Source organism: Mustela nivalis (genome assembly GCF_964662115.1).
Source record: "Mustela nivalis genome assembly, chromosome: 20".
In the NCBI taxonomy this organism is placed as follows: domain Eukaryota; kingdom Metazoa; phylum Chordata; class Mammalia; order Carnivora; family Mustelidae; genus Mustela; species Mustela nivalis.
Window position 1 is genome coordinate 40,238,424 of NC_139039.1, and position 21,181 is coordinate 40,259,604.

General features: G+C 64.3%; 1 protein-coding gene across 4 annotated transcripts; it reads right to left on the reverse strand.

Annotated features, from left to right (window-relative positions):
- Window positions 1-158: 158 nt before the first annotated feature.
- CLN8 (CLN8 transmembrane ER and ERGIC protein) lies at window positions 159-18,706 on the reverse strand. 4 transcript variants are annotated; one of them, XM_082715312.1, is made up of 3 exons: window positions 18,347-18,706; window positions 8,125-8,751; window positions 159-1,976 (listed from the first exon to the last, which is right to left on the reverse strand). In XM_082715312.1, the coding sequence occupies exons 2-3, from the start codon at window positions 8,665-8,667 to the stop codon at window positions 1,653-1,655; spliced, it is 867 nt and encodes a 288-aa protein (XP_082571438.1). In that variant the 5' UTR covers window positions 8,668-8,751; window positions 18,347-18,706; the 3' UTR covers window positions 159-1,652. The 4 variants fall into 4 exon arrangements, with proteins under 4 accessions (XP_082571438.1, XP_082571439.1, XP_082571440.1 ...); XM_082715313.1 differs by lacking the exon at window positions 18,347-18,706 and adding an exon at window positions 14,260-14,323; XM_082715314.1 differs by lacking the exon at window positions 18,347-18,706 and adding an exon at window positions 12,935-14,038.
- Between the last annotated feature and the right edge of the window lie 2,475 nt (window positions 18,707-21,181).

The window sequence follows — 21,181 nt, forward strand, 5'->3', positions numbered from 1 at the left end:
AGCTCTCGGTCAAATAAATAAAATCTTTTTAAGAAAAAAAGCTAAATTCTTCGAACCGTAACCCAAATTTTGAGCCGAGACGGAGCATCGGTCTGCATCCCCCGACACAGGAGACCTGCGCAGATGCGGACGGTATCGAGAGACAAGAACGGACATCCTTTCGAGTCTATAAACTTAAGTTACTTTATTACACCTCCGTCCCGTCAGGAAACACCAGTGACACCGGCTCCGCGAGACAGCGCGTGACCGCGGGCAGCAGGAGCGCGGGCCTTCCCGGCAGTCTCTGCGGGGATGTGGCGCGCCGGGCACTGCTGAGCCCCACGGCACGTCTTACAACAGATAAATAGGTATTGCACATCTTGACCGAAGCCTGGTCCGAGACTCGAGGCAGCAGCACTGAGGTCACGGCCCTGTGAGCTGTGGGTCCCGGGTGAGCGCAGGTCAGGCATCCCCACGACCAATAAACATGTGGTTTTTGCAAACTTGTCTAAGGGACTTTTGATAAAAAATAAATTTTTAATTACACAGTCATGGCCAGAACGAGATGCGTGTGTGGGTTCCCCACACGTCAGGAGCTGCAGTGGCCCCACCTTCCTAACGTCTACACTGTGGCTTCGCAGACCTACTCTGTGCCTGTTCATGGCCTGACGGACACCCACTAGGGGCCGCCCCAGAAGGAGGCGCTGCCGCGGGGACACAGGTGTCTGGGAAAGGCAGAGAGGCTGGCAAGCTCTACAAGTGGGGTGTCCATGTCTCCCCGCAAGGGTGCCAAGCTGCTGTAACTGCCACCGGGCATGGACAAGGCGGCAGCCTCGGGACCCACACCTCCACGGGGAGCCGGGCCGCCAGCCTTGCCGTCCGGCCCTCAGCGCACAGCAAAAGGTGATGGCTGCCGGCCTGGACACCGCAGAAGCCAGCCACAGAAACACCAGCCACAGAACCCACCGGCAACTCGGTCTATTTAAGACGGTTCTCTGGTCCAGACAGACCTGATGACCGCACACCTCCTTTGCTTTGCCAAGTGAGCCACAGAGCGTGAACACGCACTTCCTGTGCTCCTACAGATGGCCTGACCTGCAGGCCTCGCAGTCACCCACGCACGCCGTCGGGCTGGATCCGGTCCCAGGTGGAGGGCCCTGCCCGTGGTCTCCGCGTGCTCTCACCCCGACACGCGTGTGCACGGCGGGCCGCACGCTTCACGCAGGGCGCGCTGACGAGAGGCACCAACAGGACACCGTACTGGCTCGGGGCAGGTCTCTCCAGCTACGAGGGACACCATGACTGGACAGGACCTATGACACGCTGACCGTGGGACCAGAAAGACCACACTGGCGGCCACAGCACCACGGACGGGAGCCCGTGGCCGGCCTTCACCCCCCACCCCTCCTCAGTGCTGCTCAGGGCCCCGCCACGGCAGGCGTGCAGGAACAGACCACAGCAGACAACCGAGTCGTAACAGCAAAATCCTGCCCCCAGAGGCAAACCGTGGCTTCCAGAACACGCGGTGGCCGTGTGGAAATTTACACGCACGCCACAGTGGCTCGGACCTGGAAACCGTGCTGGGCTCGAAGTGTGTGTCTGGGGGACCGTGTGGGGGGCGCCGGCGGGCCTGGGGGCAGGAGCTGCAGCGCGCTGCCGTCTGGGCCCTGAGGCTACTGCCCCTTCTTGGGTGGCACCTGGCCATTGGCCCCGGCAGGCTGGCCACTCCTCGGTGCGGGCTGCGCGAAGTTCCAGTCCACGGGGTGCAGCAGCTGCTGAGTCTTCTTGTGGGTCCAGTAGGGGTTGATGACGAGCGTGAGCAGGCTGAGCCCGGCCAGGAAGAGCGCCAAGTGCGGCCGGTGGAGGCTGCTGAGCAGCCCGTCCCAGTGGCGCAGGCACACCCACCACATGTGGTAGGTCAGCACCATGCGGCAGTGGAACATGTGCACCATCAGCCACTGGTTCAGCCTCCAGAGCAGCGAGTCCGACCAGCCGGCCTGTGGACAGAGCACACGCCGGTCAGTGGTCCCTGCGGCCCCGCACGTCCCCGCGCATGCGTGCCCTCCTCTCCCGGGGGTTCGCGGAGGACGGAGCCGCCTGTGTGGATGCACGGACGCCGGAGCTCTTCCACTCCCTTCCGCTGTCCCTCGCATGAGCAGCGTCCAATCTTCTCTCCAGGCTCCCCGCAGAGTCCACATGTAACCCTGACCACGCACACCGACCAACGAGCTCCCACAGCACCGCAGCCGGGGAGGAAGACACATGTGTCCGAGTTTCCACAGTTTCTCCCCAGGGGCCTATGGACAAAGGCAGACGCAGACTTTCCCTGAAACAATTAAATTTACACTCAACTAGTTTCCAAGAGTCGTAGCCAAAACTGAACAGAGAACTTGACGATGGCCCGTAAGATAGCGGATACCAAGGTGGGACCTCACCAGCACCAGGACAGTCGGCACCGGGACGGCCACGCCCGGTGCCACGCAGCACATTCCAGCACCCCTCAGACCTCCCACAAAGCAGCCTCTCCAGCCTAGTCTCTGCTGAACCCAAAGTACAAAACCTCCCCCAGGAGCTCCGTGCTGCAGGTGGCCCCCGGGGGGGCGGGCAGCGTCTATGTTGCAGAAGGAGCTCTGAGCGGCCGCAGGGCAGGGCCTCGGGAAAGGTGCATCTGCCAAGTCTGAAGGGGCGCAGATAACGGAGGCCCGACGAGGCGGTTTTTGAACAACAAGACGGAGTCCTGACCTCTCACGGCACGAAAATGCGTCCACGCGGCTCTGACCCGGGAAAACTAGAATCCATGGGCCTGATGACTCGGGAAAAATAAACTAATAAAAACAGAAACTCCCCTGTTGTCTGAAATACAGTGAACTTACCCAAAAATAACTGCACAAAACCTGCGAGCGGTCCACTAGGTCAGAGCAGACGTGCCTGTGCGTGTTTTCCAGTCGGCGGACGCTCGTCCGTGCGACACCCCAGAGGCACCCTGCCCACTCCGGCAGAGTGTGAACCCCAGAAGGACGGAAAGCGAGGACGGGAGCCCCAGAAAGGCCCGCGGAGGCTCCCACAGTGCGCTCCCGGGCACGGGTTCTCGGGCCGCCGCGGGCAGCCCGCCGCGGGGTCCGCATGGATGGACACAGCTGTGCTCACAGCCGCACCTTCAGACCCTGCGGGCGGCGTTTCGCATGATCACCAAGTACTTCGCTTGCCCCAACCCCGTGTGTGGTGCCACTTAAGGGGGACCAGAGCCACGCGCTTCCCGCGGACCCTGCTCTGCGGGAGCCATAAACACGCAGGAGTCAGGGCCAAGGCCCACATCCAGAACAAGTGCGGCCCCTCCACAACGAAGGGACAGGGAAGAAGCTGAGACCCGGAGATCTGTGTTCATCAGTCCTGACGGCCACGTGACAGGACGACTAAACCAAGTGTGTCTGCCGACTGGTCTGTAAGATCCGAGGGCGAGGCTACGGTTCTCCGGGGCTCCTGTCTGAAGGAGAAGCCACGACGGCCGTCAGCCCCCGGCAGCAGGAACCAGGCGCCCCAGCACTCCAGCGCGCCCCAGTCTGGTGACAAACAGTGCGGGCGGAACCTGCCAAGTGGCCCCACCCCAGGTCCGCAGGCGGCGACGGACAGCCCCCGGCACTGGCAGGAGCGCACTGTTCCCATGGGTGGCACCGGCTGTAGCCTGGATGCACACAGGTGGGGCTCCAAGCGCGTGCACGGGCTCTGCTCACCTGTGCGAGCTCCACTGGACTTGGCTGCACTGTTTCCCACAGGAACAAAGCACACGTCGGCCCCGCACGGACCGCACCTGCAGAGCTCGGTCCATCGCCCGCACCTCCTCCCCTGTGCCCGCTGCGGGCACAGCACTTGCTTCCTACCGGTGAGAGTGTATCTTCTGTGCGACTGCACAAGGAGACCAGAGGTACACGCTGCTCTAGCACAGAGATGCAGAAGGTTTGACGTTTCCCAGGTCAGATCGCTCCGTGGGAGAGAGGAGGCTTCACGTATGCAAACTCTGGGGACGCGGACAGAGCACGCCTCGAGGCCACCTCCCATCACTCCTCCATCACACTGAGCAGCACCGACTCCGTCCCCCGCCGCCGTTCCCCCCAGATTCACAGAACAAAAGCCTCTTCTCCGTTACCCCCGTCCCAGCTGAAGTGGCCTTCTTAAATTACGAACGTTCATACTGCAAATACAAACTTGTCCGCATACAGCAATGAAGTTCCGAAAGCTCAGAGCTTGAAAACTGAGCCTTCTTCAGCGTGACTCGGGCATCCTCAGCTCGTGTCCCGTGTTACCACGTGCTCTGAGCAGGGACAGGGACAAGTCACCGGTGACGGCCCATACAGAGCCTGCTGGGTGCAGCTCTGGCTCCCGGGGCTAGCGTCCCTTAGCACATGTGCCCAGACACCGACTCGACCCCACTCACAGCACGGCTGTCCTCTGTGGGCGAATGTTACCCCGAGGTTCGAGTCCTGGGCCCTTCGTTCATTGACTCTAACCTTCCAGAATCAGTCAAGAAGGAAACGCGGAGAACAAACCCCCGTTGGAGGAGAACCGGTGGTGTTTGCTGTCTCCACGCCTGCCCTTTGCTATCTCGGCAAATCAGACCTGACGGTCCGGAGACTCCTGAACCTGGGAGCCCGACTGCGCACGACTCTGGTAGCTTCAGAAAAAGCTTAAAATGCTGTCGGCCCCACTAATTTCCACGTAACAGGAGGGAGACCTCAACAAGAAGCAGCACACCTAGAAACCTGCCTTAAGCTGCCCCAACTTGGGGTGCAGCTCTGGGGCTGGGGCCCGCTGGCGAGGCAGAGTCCGTGCCGTGAGGGTGCTGGGAAGCGGGCGCGGAGATCCCTGCGCCCACCCTGCACAGATAGCGCCCGGCAAGCTGTGCAGACAGCAGACAAATCCAAACCCCGGTCTCTCTCCCGTGCCCACCCGCCACTGGAGTCTGCCTTCATCCCGGGGATGCCGAGGACCAGAGGCTGGTGGCCATGCGTCCTAGGCAGAGTACGTACAAGTCTGGAGAGGTATCTGTGAAACCATTCAACGCTGATCACCACTAGGGACCAGCAAAAGACACGGAGATTTTTTCTTTCTCTTTTAAGACGTTCCTTCCAAAAATGACAAGAATTCCATATAACTAATCGTCCATTTTCTTGAACATGCGCGTTACATCGCAGGCCCGTCTAAGACGCAGGTCCCTGCTGACCACGACGGTCCAGCCCACCCCTGCGAGCGGGCCGCACGGGGGCAGATGGGCCAGGACCGAAGGACCACAGACTGTCTGTCCGGCACGGCCCCCGGCCACAGCCGACCACAGCGCTGGTGCTGTGCTCATGGCCAGAGAACACAGGGAAGTCACAACCCCTGCTCTCCGTCCTCGGGAAGCCCCTCTCCGTGGGCACGACACCCACAGGGAGAGAACTGAAAGCCGCAGGGCATGGGCAGGACACGCTACAGGTTCCCGAGTCACGGCATCTTATTGCAACGACCCACTGCTGGGCCGGTAGCCTCCACGGTCACTCAGAGGTTGGCTGGCTTGGCTTCCGCTCCATTTACGATTTCCAACCTTCCCCCAACCTTCACAGCCCGAGGACCTCAACCATCCCCAAACCCCACATTCTGACGCTCTCTGCAGGGGCTCCACGGAGCGGCGGCTGCAGCTCCCAGGACGCGTGCCCGGGTTTGCGGGCGAGCCCCGGCACCCCCTGCTGCCCGGCCCGCCCACTCGCCGCGGTCCCTGTGCTCGCACGTCCTCTTGCGGCACCGGGCAGAGCCCGGGGAGGCCAGACACCAGCCCCGTGCCCTGCAAGCGTCTGCCGCGTGGGAGGGGTCCACCCGCAGACACGGTAATTCACTCCGACGGTCCCGAAGCGCCTACCCCAGGGGACCTGAAGGCTCCAAGGAGTCTTCCCGCTTCTCGGTTTTCTCCTGAAGCTCATCATGGCTTTACGGACTGCTCAGGGACCTGACCCGTCCGTGGTGCTGGCATCAGACATCTGCTCAAGGAAAAGCAGTATTTCACGTTTCATACAAAAACGCCCTGTGAACAGTGAGCCGAGAAAGACGGCAAGAGACTGTGCTGAAGAAAGACCGCTCGAGTCTTGCCTGGGCGTTCTGATATCAAAACAGGACCAAGACTGGACGCAGGACCCACACAGGGTCTGAGAATGCGCTTTCAGAAACAAACAGGCCACAGATGCCGCACAGCAGAGGGTGTGAGGGCCCGACGCCTGGGGTCGTAACACAGCACCGCATCCGGAGACACAGCGCCACGCGGCACACGAGCAGGGACAGACGCCGGGAGACGCTCCGGCTCGGCACAAAACCCTCCCGCGCCCCAACTTTCCTGGGGGCTTGCGGAGGACTGGCCTCGGTCCGGCCGGTCCTGGAGTTCTGACGGGTCCGGCAGGGTCCAGCTGCCCCAGCCCACGGGAAAAGAGGCAGTGGCTGGGCTGGCAGACCCTGCGGCCTCCACCCCCCACTCCAGCTGCACACGGAGGGGGCACATGGCCCGGTGGCCCACAATCCCCCAGGAGGGACAGAGCCAGTAGAGCGCCCAGGACTTTCAGCCGGGCTGAGCAGCGGGGTCGGGTCTGCATGCGGACAGTATGCGGAGCCTGAGTGACAGGCCGGCTTTGTCTGATCCACGGACAGCTACGGCCTCGGGCAAGCACAGACTCGGGCCAAGGTCCACCTCCAGTACCTGACCCCAAGGGACTGGGCGTACACGTATCTGACGGAGAAGGACGCGTAACTGTCAGGAAGATACAGGTCACTGAAGTCACGAGAATGGCGCAGGAACAAAACGAGTTCAGCAGAGACAGAAGATGCTTTAAACAAATTATAAAAAAAGTCCCAAAAGGAAATCAAGAAGCTGAGAACACAGGAACTGAAAATTTTACTAAAAGGCTCACCGACATGAGCCCCAGTTCAACGCCATGTACCGAAGTCACAATGGCGCTCTCTGCGGAAACAGGAGAAACCATTCGAAATCCACAGGAAGCCGCAGAAAACCACAAACGGTCACCAGAGCCTTGAGAGCGAGCACAGGGAGGCAGCACATGTCCTGAGTTCGAACTGTACGACACGGCCGCTCCGACGGCACGGCGCGGGCAGGGACGCGGGCACCGAGGCCGGGGCCGGAATAAAGTCCACTATGGACACGCGGCTCGTCCGCCACGAAGGGGCCACGAACCGACAACAGGGAAAGGACCGTCCCTCCGACGGGTGGTGCTGGGAACCCTGGGCCTGTGCCGCACCAGACGCTCCAGTCAGGACGGGCCGAAAGCTCACGCGAAGCCCGAACACGAGCAGTCCCGGAAGGAGACAGGGACCGAGCTCCACGACGCTGGTCTGGGCAACGACTGCCCGGGCACGGCCCCAAGGGCACGGGCGAGAGAGACGAGTAAACTCGGACCTTGTGGAGCTGAAAGGCACCCGCAGACCACGTGAGCAGAACGCGCGCTCTCCATCGCAGGAAAAGGACTACAGGGCGCGAGGCCTGGTTTAAACAGAAACCTCTGGTTTGAACACGGCGCGAGGCCGCGGACAGTTTGGAGGAGACACGTGCACGGCCCACAGCCGCATGGAAGTGTCCGAGGGCACCGATCACCAGGGAGAAGCAGACAGAAGCCACCAGGGGCCCGAATCCATGACACGCAGGAGACCAGGGCGGGCGAGCGCGCAGGCGTCGCGGGCAGGCAGAGGACAGCCAGGGGCAGCATCTCAGAACCACCCCGCCACCCGGTCATCCCACTTCCGAGCACTCTCCCCAAACAACACCTGCCCCCAGGACCTCGAGGAGCGGCGAATGCCTCCGTATCTCACAGCAGTACTATTCGCCACGGATAAGACGCGCCCCCAACCCGGGTCCCCGCAGCAGATGCATGGACACACCACGTGGCTGCCCGGGCCGGGTGCGAGGGAGGCGGGGGACACTGACCCCTGGGCAGGGCTGGGAGCCTGTGAGGTCCACAGCGATCACAGCGAGGGACACAGAGTTCAGCCGGGAGGAGCTCCCCACGGACTCCGACACTGCGGCTCAGTCTGGGGTGGCCGCGGAGCGCAGCGCCCACGGAACTGTCGTCCAGACACGCCACAGGCCGGACCCCGCGAAGCGCCGGGAATGCTCACCTTTAAGAGCATCCAGGACACACAGGTGAAGGGGGTGCTGGCCTCCAGCAGCAGCGTGATCATCGCCAGGTAGTGGCCGGCTCCCAGGTTCACCACGGAGCCCAGAAAGCCAAGGAAGGCGAAGAGATGGTGGACGGCCAGAAACAAGTCAAACGTGCGGAAGAGCGCGTTGGACAGGTGAACCGCCACGTTCTCGAAGAAGAAGAAGCCGGTGGCCGTGGCGATGTGGAACCAGCACCAGTTCTGCTGGCCGCGGGCCTTGTCGGCGTGCAGCACGGGGTCCACCAGCAGGGCCCACAGGCCCGCCGCCGTGCTCTGAACGCCAAACACGGCGCGCGTGGCCGCCAGGTCCCAGAAGACCTTCTCTCTGGCCGCCAGAGCGCGGTACGTGGCATTCAGGGAGGATGAGAGCCGGTGACAGACCACGAAGACACCCAGGTAGAAGGCGAAGCCGGCGACCGCCAGCGTGGCGCGGACCTTCCAGGAGGTGTAGTCCAGGTCGAAGACGCTCTCTGCCGCTCCCCACTCGCTCCCAGCAGTCATCGTGCTCGCGGAGTCTCCCGTGGGCGTCGCAGGAACACAGTGTCAGCGTGGGGGCCTCGGCGGTCCGCATGAACTCACGGAAACCTGCGAAAAGGACAGGTCACCGCACACGGACGAGGCAGGAGCGAGCCCACAGCCCCCTCCAGCGTGACCGACATGCTGCTGTCGTGAAGACTTCCACACCCTCCTCCCCGTGACTGAAGGCACACAGACCCCACAAGAGAACCCTGCCGGGGGCCCTGCACGAGGCCAGAAGCGGAGCCAACAGCAGGCACCATCCCGGACCCGACCGCGGGCCGACCCAGGGCCACGCCACACTCCCCGGGGGTGACACGCATTCAGTCACGTAGCTGCTGTTAACGCAGCAGCTTCCTGGCCGGGGTCATCGGCAGTCTGGAGGGCTGCTAGCGCCTATGGTGCCGGCGGGGGCATGGCCACGCGCCACAGCCCCGCGTCCCACGGGCTGGCCTCCCATGCCCGGGGACCGCGGCAGGTGCTCACAGACGCTCCATCACGAGCACAGCCCTTACCATAACCCCAGGAGAGCCTGCGCCCCTGCCCTCGTCTGCTGACCTGCCACCCAGCCCCAAGTCCACCCGTGGTCCCCCGTGGGAAGCACGCGGGGCCCAGATCAGAGGGGCGAGGGCGGCCGCGCACGCCCATCCGTGGACCGCAGGAAGGACCGCAGATAGGACCGCAGGAAGGACCGCAGAAACTGCTCTCCCCAGGGCTTGGAGCCGCGTTCCCACCCTGGACCACATCACCGCCAGGGCCACACGCAGCTCTCCAATTCAAGTAACTCCACTTCATCCGTAAAAACATGAACGGGGCACGTGACCCAAGGGCTGTGGGTAGAGATTATCACTGCCCTGTTTCCAGACTCCTACTCTCCGACCAATGGCTGCCTACGGGAAGAGAAAATACCACAGACACGCTTACTAATCAAGAAATATGTCCAACGGAAAATGCTGCTGACTATTCTCTGCAACAACGTAAAAACACAAGTTCATTCTTTCAACGTGCAGAAACACGAACTATTCCCTCTCACAACCAACCGACTTCCCGTCCCCACGCAGCTTCGACCAAACTTGGAGATAACGTGAAAAGGAACCTCAAATCCGATTTCCGGGAGCGTTACGAAGTGTCCTGCCTCCGTGTTAGAAGACAGCTGCTGTACGGGTGACACTAGTTACGAAGACAGAACGGACCCCAAGTTGCCCCTGGAAGAACGTCGCGCAGGTCTGTGTTCCCGGCGCTTTCAGGACCCCGCACCCGCTCCCCGCTCCTGCCCTACTGAGGCTTCTGCGTCCTTGGAAGCCCGTCTCCCTTATTACCTCTGGGCTTCTGCTCCTCCCGGGTCCCTACCTCAGAGTCCATCACCTGCCCCACCCGTCAGCCCCTTGCAGATCTCAGCATTGGGGCCGCCTCTCCAGAAGCCTCTCAGACCAGAGCAAGTGCCACAGACCACCCACCCTCCGGCCCCCCACCACTGTATCTAGACACGTGCCCTGACCTCTGCTGCTGGGACCCCAACCTCCCCCAGACCAGCAGCTCTCAGAGCCCAGAGCCGTGCCACCTGCCCCTCTCTGCACCCGCACCGCCGAGCCAGCACTCAGCACACAGGACGAGCTCGGGAAGCACTCATGAACATGGGCACAGATTTCAAATCACGCTTACCAGTCACATTTACCTAAGTTTGGACATGTTTTGTTCGTACAAGTGCGAACGCCAGAGTCTCGAGTCGTCCAAACAAGCTCCCTCTGTCGGACTTTCAGACAGGGGACCCCAGGATCAGGGGCTCACCAAGGGGCCCCAGAGGCCTGGTCTGCAGGCTCCCCCTGGCCCAGCTCTGCAGGGGCTTCCCGCATGGGGCATTTCCCCAGGGAGCCAAGGGCTGTCCCCCACACCTGGTGAATGAGAAGCAGGCTTGCAGGGCAATCGGGCTGCCCACAGCGCAGCCATGACTCGGACCTCGGGAGACACCATGCTGAGCAGAGCCTAGAGCCACAAGCATTAGACCAGCTGTCGATCTGTGACTATTCAGCAAAAAGCAACAAAACGGCTCTTTTGCCCACGTGGTCACCATGACGAGTCAGGATGCAGAGAGTACTAGCTCATTTAACCCAAACTACAAAGGAACCATTTCTAACCACTGAACGCCTGGATTTGATAATGCTCCTAGATTCAAAGGCCAAAGTCAAGGAAGTGTTTGTTTTCCTATTTCTCAGTGAACGCGACCTCTGAAGTAGGCTCTCCGGGAGCAGGGGTCTGATTCGGGAAGAAAAGACGAGACCACACTCATTCGCGGACTCTACACAGGCTGGCGAGAGCCCTTGGCTCTTGGTACCTGTGCACAGGTGTGTGCACGTCTCTCCCCGTGGGTGTTCTGACATCTCAAAACCTCCCTGCTGGGGACACTGCCCGCCCAGGCCCAGCCCACTCTCAGGGAACAGCAAAGCAGGGAACGGACCCTCCAGAGCCTGGCCTCCCCACCCTCACCACGCCAGGCGCAGCACCCTCTGCCCAGCCTCCCACCGTCCGCGCCAGGAGCAGCGTTCCTCTGCCTAGATCAGCCCAGGCTGCCACCCCCAGCGCCTGAAGCCACCGAAACTGCTCAAAGCAGCCCGTCCCGAATCATTCGCCCTGTCCTGCCTGCCCATCCCGTGGAAACCCCACCGAAGTTCATGGTCTCAGTGTTCCCCTGCCTCTGGACCTAGTGCTTCCCCTGGGGGGGCCCAGCATGGGGGTGGCCTGGCGAGCCTTCCTCTCTAGGACCCACGAGCATGCTGACCGTGGTTTTCCGGAGCCTCTGCTCCGTGCCCCCCAGCTGCACCTGCCCCATCGGAGCACCCAGAACAATGTGGTTCTGCAGTATATCGCCGGCTCACCCACGAGAGTGCGGACTATGACATTTACAGGCGCCGAGCCGCTTCTGGCCAGCCATCTCCAGGGCTCAGGAGCACAGTGACCAGCATAAAGCTGCCCTGGCAGAACCGTCAACTGCGAAAATACGGACTCTACCCACAACTGCTTCGTGCACTTTTTCCCAAGTCAGTCACAAGATCCGGGCTACAGTTCCTATTTCGCCACGATTGCATCAATGTGCTTTTAGCCAAGTCATCAAACTCCTGGGGCGCCTCGGCCTTGAAAGCGGAGGGGCCCCGTGACTCCAGGACTCCGTCTTGCCCCAGTGGAAGTGGCCAGGACAGGCGTTATTCAGGGAGCTCCGGGTCAGGAGTGAGGGACTCGGGGGGGCCAGGGCCCGAGGAACATAAACAGTGGGTTCTGATCTTGGCTCCCCTACTCAGGTGCTAAGAAAACATGTTTCACAACCGTCGTGGGCCCCAGTTTCTGATGAGAACAAGAAGTGTACACAGGAATGCGGGACAGCGGGACGGGGCTCACTAACAGAAGGCGCCTGTCACGTGCTGGGCACACCGCACTGGGTCATTTAGTTTTTGTTTCCGGTTTCCACAGCGAGCCCAGGCCCAGCCCCCTTGTTCTGAACTGGATCGGCCCCTGTCAGGGACCTCGGAGCTCCGGTCCCTGCCACACGCAGGTCACCAGCATAGGCTCTGCCAAGGGCCGGAGTCTCCGCTGCCTGTGCCACACGCCCGGGACGGGGCCCACCTCCAGACTCTGCCTCCACTGCCCTGGAGTGACGGTCTGCGTGGCCGGGTGCCTGCGGCAGGCGCAGAGCCACTGTGCTGGCATGGTCTCTAGTCCCCATCCGGTCACAGAAACCGTGGACTCGGCAGTGGGATGGGTTAGTATCTTCCTTCTCTCAAACCAGGCTAGCGGAACCTGTGTCCCATGTGCCTGAGCGGTTTGACATGTGAGCAGATGCAATTAAATCGCATTATCCTGCTGGAGAAAACCCTGGAAGCAGGCCCGTGAGTCCCCGTCTCCTGCTGCCTCCTTCCGTCCCCGCTCCCCACCCAGCAGCACGGGGACAGGAGGGGACCCGATGCTCAGGGAGGGGACCCCTGTGCACCATCCTGGGCGGCTACGGGGCAGATGGCCGCCAGCCACCCACGAAGGCTCCCGAGTGCTTAGGATGAGGCTGGAGCATAGGCTCGTTCCTGCGGCCACGCGTGCTCGAGTCCCTAACAGTGTGACCCTGAGGCAAGGATGGGAGGCACAGGGCTCAGGGGGAGGCGCACATAAAGCAGGCCCTGGGCGGCGCAAGCACTGCTCTGGGCAACGGGGACTCGGGAAGGGCTCGGGAACCCAGGAAAAGCCTCGCTCCGAAGGGCACACGGCGCACCTGCGGCTGGCGGCCAGGTCTGCGGGCCTCCTGGACAGCGTCCTGGGACCGTGTCGGGTGTAAGCACAGAGCCGCAGACGGGCCGGAGCTGGCAGAGACACAGCAGTGAGAGAATCAGTGACAGCTCACCAACACCCCCGTTCTCATCCCCACGCCAGCTCCAAACCTGACCTCACGGGCTCCGACACAGCTGCCCCATGGTGTCTCCCAGCAGCGGGTGCTGGAGTAGCCTCACCCGGCACCACGGGTGTCTCGGGGCCTGCTGAGCCGGGCTGGGAGGCTCCAGCGAGGGGAGCCACCAAGTGACCATGGCCGGGCCGAGGGTCACAGGCACCCGCAGGGACCCAGTTGGGGCAGCAGGTCAGCGTCCCCGAGCCCTGGGGAGGTACCGCCATCCCTGCCACAGCGTCGCAACGCGACCCGAATCCCTGCACCTGCCACACCGGCCAAGCTCTGTTCCAGAAAGGCAGCGCAGACGGGGGGGACAGGGAGGAATTCCTCCTCTTATCTCCTATTGGCCTGGCAGCCGGACCACAGCGCCCTGACGGCATCCCCCAGACGGCACAGGGGACCCCGGTTCCCGCTGTACTGCTGCCGCGTGCCCACCCCCGAGGTCGGAGGCTGGAGTGCAGGCGCGTCCCAGCTCGGAGTCACTGCTCCGTCCCGGGCACCCCAGGAGGCCCAGTGGCTCACACTCGGCCCTTCTTCTCCGCGAAAGGCTCCGGGCCGGGCACTCCGGCTCTGCGTCTCCGTGGCGGGCGAGCGGCAGGCGGAGGCCCAGGCTCCCGGAGGGCGGCGAGTCCCGCCCCGACTCGCTGCGGGCCTTCGCCGTCTGCGTGGACCATCTCCCCGCGAACCACGTCAGTGGGTCCGCTGCCGCGCTGCACCGAACCGGCACTTCAGAAAGGACTCCCGAGTGGGAGTTCCAGGGCGGCGGCGACCCGGCGGCGCGGGCAGGACCGCGGCCGCCCCCGGACAAGGTCGCGGAGGACCAGCGCGACCGCCGCGGACACCAGCGCTTTCGTATCTGGCCGCGGCCACTGAGACTCGGGAATGAGGCAGAAAGGATGGAAGCCGCTGCAGGCCCTCCCGTCCGCCCGAGGAAGCCGCACGCGGGGCTCCTCCCTGCACCGGCGCGGGGCTCCCTGCACGCGGGGCTCCTCCCGGCGCGGGGCTGCAGCTCGGCCCGCCGCGTCCCCGCTCCCAGGCCAAGCCGGGGCCGGGCTCAGGCCGCGCACCCACAGCGCAGCACCGGAGCGCAGCGCCGGCGGAGAGGAGGCCCCGCCCCGCCCGCGACCCCGCGACCCGCTCGGCCCCGCACTCACCCGCCGCCGCCGCCGCCTTCACGACCCGGCCGCAAACAAGACTGCGCAGGCGCAGCTCCGCTGGGCGGGGCCTATGGCGGGGCCGGGCGGAACCACGCGCGGGGGGGCGGGGCCGGGCGGAACCACGCGCGGGGGGGCGGGGCCGGGCGGAACCACGCGCGGGGGGGGGCGGGGCCGGGCGGAACCACGCGCGCGGGGGGGGCGCCCCGGGAGAAGGTCGCGGACCGGAAGTGCGGCCCCCGCCGGGCCTCCCCGCCCTCTCTGGCGTGCGCCGGGCCGGGTGCCCTCGTCCGGTGCCGGGACGACCCGGGGAGGAGGGGGAGCCCGAGCGGACCGCGCGGAGCCCCCGCCGGAACCCCGGACCGCGCGGAGCCCCAGCGCGACTCTGGAAGCGGCCGGGGGGCGGGGCGGGCTGCGCGGGGACCCGCGGGACCCGCACCAGGAGCTGCGGCCGCGGGCTGCCGCCCCCGCTGCCCTGCGCGCGCCGACGTCCGACCGTCCGACCGTCCGTCCGTCCGTCCGTCCGTCCGGCGGGTGCCCCGGTGCGGCCCGGCTCGCGTCCTCCGCGGGTCGTGTCCCCGGACGCCGCACGAAGGAGCGACGCCGTCTGTCCCCGCGGGGTCCGCACAGCTTCGCGGGGCGCGCGGAGTCCGCGTCGGCGAAGCGGGGGGCCGGCGTGTCGGCCCGAGCGCGGCCGGCGGTAGCCGCGGAGACACGGGCCGCGCCGCGCACCTGCTCCGGAAGGCGCGGCGGGAACGGCCAGCCGGGCGCCGAGCTCTGCGTGCGCGTCACCTCCCGGGTCAGGACAGCCCGGACGGGGACCTCGAGGGAAGCAAGGCGTGCGGCCCTGGCCCGCCCCGATTTCGTTCACGGTTCGCTGCACGAGGACGAGCCCCGAAGACAGGGTCCGGGGCTCCGAACGGGGGATTTGGCTCCGGGGAGCCGGGAGCAGCCGCGCCGTGTAAGACTCCGGGCTCCGCAGGGACACAGAGCCGCGCTGCAGAAGTCGGTGCGCCCCCCGGAACCTCAGAGCCCTGACCTGCACCCAGAAACGGGCCGCAGCTGGGGGCGCCGACTCATGGGCCAGGGGCTGCCTGTACCTTACAGCAGGGCCCTCAGCCCTGAAAACCCCCCACGGAAACCTTTTCTCTCTTTCCTGGCCTAACTCCCCAGATACTTTGTATTTTTATAGGCTTATCTTAGCTCTTTGTTACTTTGTGTGTCTTCTGACCAACATGTGACCTGCATGAAGGGGCTGGTTCTGTCCCCTTGGGTCCGCAGCACTTGAGGAAGCACAAGGAACCAGGATGCTGCGTTCCACTCTGCAGTCTTTAAAGCTAGCGCCCTAGTGCCGAGGTCGAGGTCGGGGCTAAAAACCAGCCGCAGGCGGGGCTCAGTCAGCGGAGCTTTCAGCTCGGGTCACGGTCCCAGAGTCTTGGGATGGAGCCCGCATCGGGCTCTGCTCCGCAGGAAGCCTGCCTCCCCCCTCCCTGCCACTCCCCCTGCTTGTGCTCTCTCTCTCCCTCCCTGACAAATAAATAAAATCTTTAAAAAAAAAATTGAAAAGAGGCAGGTAAAGCTGCTAATAAAGAACCAGGTGGAGCCAAGAGACTGAATTAGATGCAGCCTGATTTCTGCACAGGCACAACCCACGGGACTCTCCGCCCACCGGGCCCCCCATGTGTCCAGCCGTTCCCTCACCTCCTCCCTCCCACGGAGATGACAACAGATGTACACGGGTGAGGCACCGGGCAAGGGCTTTCTGAAATGGTTCACCTGGGCCCCGTGAGTCTGGCACATTCTCAGGGGCTCGTAGGCGGACGGGCATGTCTCCTCGGTAAGAAAACCAGGGCTCAGCACGGGTGAGGCCGAGGAACTTGTCTAACTACCCTCCGCAGCGAAACGCACGCTGAGTTGTGAAACATGAGGCAATGAAGTGTTTGGAGGCGACAGAAATGTGCTCTTTGGGGGAGGGGCTACGGTTGCAACGTTCCCGTTCTGTTCAGGTCGTATAAGCAATCCAGGCTTGGTCAAGGAAAAGACAGATTTCTAAAAGACATCAGCAGACGGCTGCGGGGCTCTCTCTCCTGCCCATCAGCAGCAGCTGGGATGGCCGCGTTCTCACGGGGAGAAGCTCCCTGCTTTAGATCCAAAGGCTTCTCACTGGAGAACTCGGTTAGCTGCGCAGGAGACAGATTCCAAATAGGAACTAAAGCGTCGGAACCTGGTTCATGATCTGCAGACAACAGACCCCCCCCCCCCCAACAGGAGTCTCACGACATCAGTCCTTCCAGGGATAGGTGCCCGCCCCAGCTCCGTGGAGCTGCTCCCAGCGGGCTCTCCTGGGGGTCCTCTAACCCCGAGTCTTGGATCTAGGGCTCTGCCCTGGAGGGTCAGTCCTGCTGAGCATCCCCTCGCCTGGCTGCTGTCACCCTGGCCTGCTTCTGCAAGAATGCTGTTGGGCGGGTCCGGCAAGAGAGGCCTGGCCTTGGTGTTGCCCAGCAGCCAGCGCCTGGACACACAGCCGCTTGTGCCCACCCCCCACAAAGCCCACCACAGGGACACCCTACTTACAGTGCTAGTTTCCTGAATAAAATCCATGTCAGCATTTTTAAACAAGTGTTATGGATAATATTTTCTAATAAATATGGCAAAATGAAAGCATTTTAGAAAGAAAAACGTTTTGTCCAAGAAAACTGCATCTTGCTGGAATCACTCCTGCTTCAATGAGTACTCTCTGTGTCCGCCTCTTTGTTCTGAGAAGCGTGATTTTGAACCACAAGCCACGGTGCCTGAGGCTCACGTCCAGGGTTTTCCGAGGGCTCGGAACCTGGCTCCCCTGCCTCCGCTGCTGGTGTGACCTTGGAAGGTCCGAGTAATGTCTCTGAGCCACCGATGTAAAAAGCTGAGACCGGTCTCAAGTCTCTTGGAACATCAAGACACTCTGCCGAGTGCCTGTCGGCTAAGCCAGGGCAGGGCTCTCTGTGGAAAATGATGAGCTGTGACCTAACGACGGTCACCCCGGGGCCCAAGAATCTTTCCGTCTCGGTTGGCCAAACAGATGACCACAACAGTCAATGTTTTAAAAAAAGAAAATACCTTGATAAAGATTATGTTTGTTCAAGGGCCAGGAGGCTAGGTTATGCTTGAGGGCCTATCCAAGCAGGCCACGGTCTGCCCCACCTCTTCTGGGGGACATCCGGCAAGGTGGGCACCTTCCGTGTTCACAGCTGGTGAGGTGGGGGGAGGGGGCCCGGAGACGCTGCCACCGTCCCACGCGCACGGATCGGCAACAAGGAACAGGACAGCGCCATAGTGCAGCCCCACAGAGAGCCTAGTCCAGCCCAGGGCACCGCCTCTAGTCACACGCTCAGTCCCGAGGCAGAGAGGCTGCCTTCTCGCCCAAGCCAGTCTGGCCGGTTCTGGCGTGGCTTCAGAATGTCCTCGGGGACCTGGAGAATGTGGGGCGCTCTGAGAAATGTGTAAGCCCTTGGATTTCGTTACGCTCAGATACTAGTTACGGGACAAATTTACGTGCTCAAAACTTGCCCCCTCTACCCCCTACACAAAGTGTAATGTGGCGTGGAAATCAAATTCAGGGCACACCTGGGCGGCCCGGTTGGCTGAGCAGCGTCTGAGTTTTGATTTCAGCACAGGTCATGATCCCAGGGTCATGAAATTGAGCCCCACACCTGCTCCCGCTCTCTCTTCCCCAAATAAGTAAATCTTAAAAAATGAAATCACGTATCGAGGCATATAAAAGAAAATAGAGATTCAGTGTGTTTCAAAAGGCGAGTAGAGGGCCCCTGTGAGGCTCAGTCGGTGAGGCGTCTGTCTTCAGCTCAGGTCATGATCCCAGGATCCTGGGACTGTCCTGGGATGGAGCCCCCACTGGGCTCTCTGCTCAGTAGGGATCCTGCGTCTCCCTCTCCCTCTGCCTCTCCCCCTGCTTTTGCTCTGTTTCTCTCAGATAAAATCTTTAAAAAATTAAATTAAATTAAAAACAAAAGCGCAGGTAGAACGTTATGAGGTTGGCGAACCCACCAAGGGGGCTGGTGGGTGAACTTGTCCGACGAGGAGAACTTACCCGAGAGTTTCCCTTCCAGTCGAGCTCCCCGGCAGCTGCGCGGAGCCCAGATGGAGAGGCAGGAGGGACGCCCGGCAGAAACCTCCAGCGCGATCAGGGAACACCCCTCTGACTGCGGTTTCTTCCCTCCTTGGAAGGAACTGAACCAAGGCCAAGGCGAGGGAGCCAGCCCCAGCACTGCCCTGCTCTGCCCTGCTCTGCCCTGCTCCCAGAGGAGCCGCAGGGGCCAGGGGACTTCCTGCTCGCTGGTCAGGGCGCTGAGTCCTCACCGGACCAAAACAGAGCCTCTCTGATCGTCCTAGTGACCTGGCAGGCACGCGCAGGACAAAGCAGGCCTGAGTCACCCAACACGAAGAGGGCGGAGCGGAGGACCGTGGGCTCCCGCCGGCTCAGCCATCGTCACAGCCCCCGGCGGCTGGGCGGGTCTCTGACCTGGGCTGGGCGGGTCTCTGACCTGAGAGAGGCCTTACCAGCCGCAGGGGCCCCCGCACGCTGACCTGCCCCTCCCCCCACGCCGGTCAGCTGGTCACGAGTGCAAACGAGGTTGCTTTATTCTGTTTCCCTCAGAGAAGACCATCTGCTCATTCCTGCCAATAAAGGTCAGCCACAAGGTCAGTTGGCTCCGGCTTGCAGGCGTCTGAGAGCGGAGGTCTCGTTAGGACAGGATCCACTCCAAGAGATCACAGACGCCCAGACACCGGGGACTGACCTCGGGACAGCCGCCCTGGTAGAGAACCCCGAGTCCCGCATACAAGCGTCTGTCGGGGTGCAGGTGTCCGGAGCCCGCTGGCGAGTGAGCGTGACCGCTCCTGTCGCACTGGACACAGCCCCAAAGGGGCAGACACGCCGGCTACGCCGCACCGCGTTCTCGAGGGAGCCAGGGAGCTCGCGAGGCGGCCGCTCCCTCCGAGTCACGTGTGCGTGCGGGTCGGGGTCGCGCTGTCCAGTCCTGGGACAGGACGCGGTGGCTCCGGGGCGGACCGCAGCCCCACTGGCCACGGCCCCGCGCGGCTCCCCGCTGGACTCGAGCCCGGCTCAGGGCGACGCCAACCTCCGACAGCCGCGCCGCCGCCCGCCCAGGGCCCCGGAAACGACCCGAACCCGCTGGTCCCGCGTGGGCTCGCCGGTCCCCGCACCCTCCGCCCGCAGTCCCCGCTGCCGCCCCGGGACGGGGGCCTCCTGGGCCCAGACCTGCGGCTCTGGGCTCCCCCCGCACGACCGTCGTCGCGGGGCCGCGTGTCTCCGACCGGGGCGTCTTGGAGCAGAGTCCGTCGGCTACACCGGCCCTTTCCGAGGAGCGACCCGGGGCTCGTGCCGGCGCAGGCCTGACCCGCAGAGAAACGGACGCCGGACGCCGCGCAGGAGCGAGCGGTCCGGGCGGCGCCACCGCAGAAGGGCCGCGGCCGCTGTCCGGGGCCGCCGCTCGGCCGCAGGCAGGACGTCCCGGGGTCGCGCGGCCTTCGCGACGGGTGGTCCGCGCCTCGTCCGCGCCGCCGCGGGGGGACGGCACCGCGCGCCGCAGCCTCCGCCGCCCGCGCCCTCCTGCGCGTCCCTGGCCCGGCCCGCGGCCCGCAGGGCGAGAAGGACCTGGGCAGCTGCCCGCGCCGCGCGGCCCCGAGTCCCCGCCGCGCTTCCCGCTCGCGGCCCAGGCCTGGCTCGGGCGCGGCGCGAGGACCGGGCGGAGCTGCGCGCCCAGAGCGAGCCCTTCCCGGGCGCCTGCGTCCGTTTTCCCGCAGCCGCGCGGCCCGACGCGCCCGAACTCACGCGCCCGAGAGCCAAGCCGAGGCCGGGAGCGGGGCCGCCGGAGTCCCCGCGCCGGGACGGTCTCGCCCCGGCCCCGCAGGCGCCCACGCTGTCCCCGCGACGCTCGGGCGGCGGGGGCGGCGTCTGCGGCCACGCGGAGCCGCTGGCGGGTCCGGAAGGCGGGACACCGGGGGGCGCCGCGGCGCGTCTCCGCAGTCGCGGCTGGGGGTGGCGGGAAGCCGGGGTCCCGCGAGCTGACCTCAGCCCGACGTGCGGCCTGACCCCGGGTCGAGGCGGTTTCCCTGTCGGCGCGCGCTCGGCTCCTCGGGGAATCCGAGTGGACCCGCCTCGGAGGACCGCGGGCCCCACGGGCGCGACCAGCCGCGAGAGGAGCCGCGCGCTCCGCCTGACGAGGGCGCAGAGTCTCCCCCGAGGGCGTCGGGCCGAGTCCGCCGACCCCCGACGCTGGATCGCGCCCGCGCTGGTCGGGGCCGGGCGGCGCCCACTGGGGCCATCGCAGTGAGGACGAAGCCGAGGAACCAGTCCCGCCAACAGCTCCCAGCGCCGGGGACCGGGGACCGCGGAGCCGAGACCCCGCGCGGGGCGTGTCCAGGTCCCCACGGAAGACGAGGCCGCGCACCGGGCCGCAGACCCGCTTCTCCGTCGGGAGGGCCCGGGGCTGCGGGCTCCGGAGCTCCCGGCTGGGGGCGGCGCGGCCCCTCCTGCCCGAGCCCGAGCGCGGTGTGACCACGGGCGGCCGCTGTCCGGGCGCCCCAGCGGGCCCCAGGGCCGCTTCCCACGCGCGAGGCGCCGCACCGCAGCCCCGCGCGCTGCCCCGTGGGTCTCCCGCGACTCTGGGGGACGGTCAGGCTCGCACGCGGAGCGCGGCCCTTGGGACGGCCCGGCCCTAACAGGCGCCGCCAGGGGCGGGAAGGGTCTTCATTTCCCCGAAGGTCGCGCGGTGTCCGCGTGTCTCGGCTGCAGGCCAGCGCGGGAGCCGGTCAGCGACAACCCGGGAGCGCGGTGAGCGTGGGCCGGACGCGCCGGTCCTCCCGGCCCAGACAGACTCGGAGCACCCGGTCCCCAAGGAAG

Excerpts from the sequence above, each read along its gene's own strand:
- CLN8 (XM_082715312.1), bottom strand. The coding sequence starts at position 8,667 with ATGACTGCTGGGAGCGAGTGGGGAGCGGCAGAGAGCGTCTTCGACCTG. Across the intron at positions 1,977-8,124 it reads TGTCCTGGATGCTCTTAAAG|GCCGGCTGGTCGGACTCGCT; the intron begins GTGAGCATTCCC and ends CTCTGTCCACAG.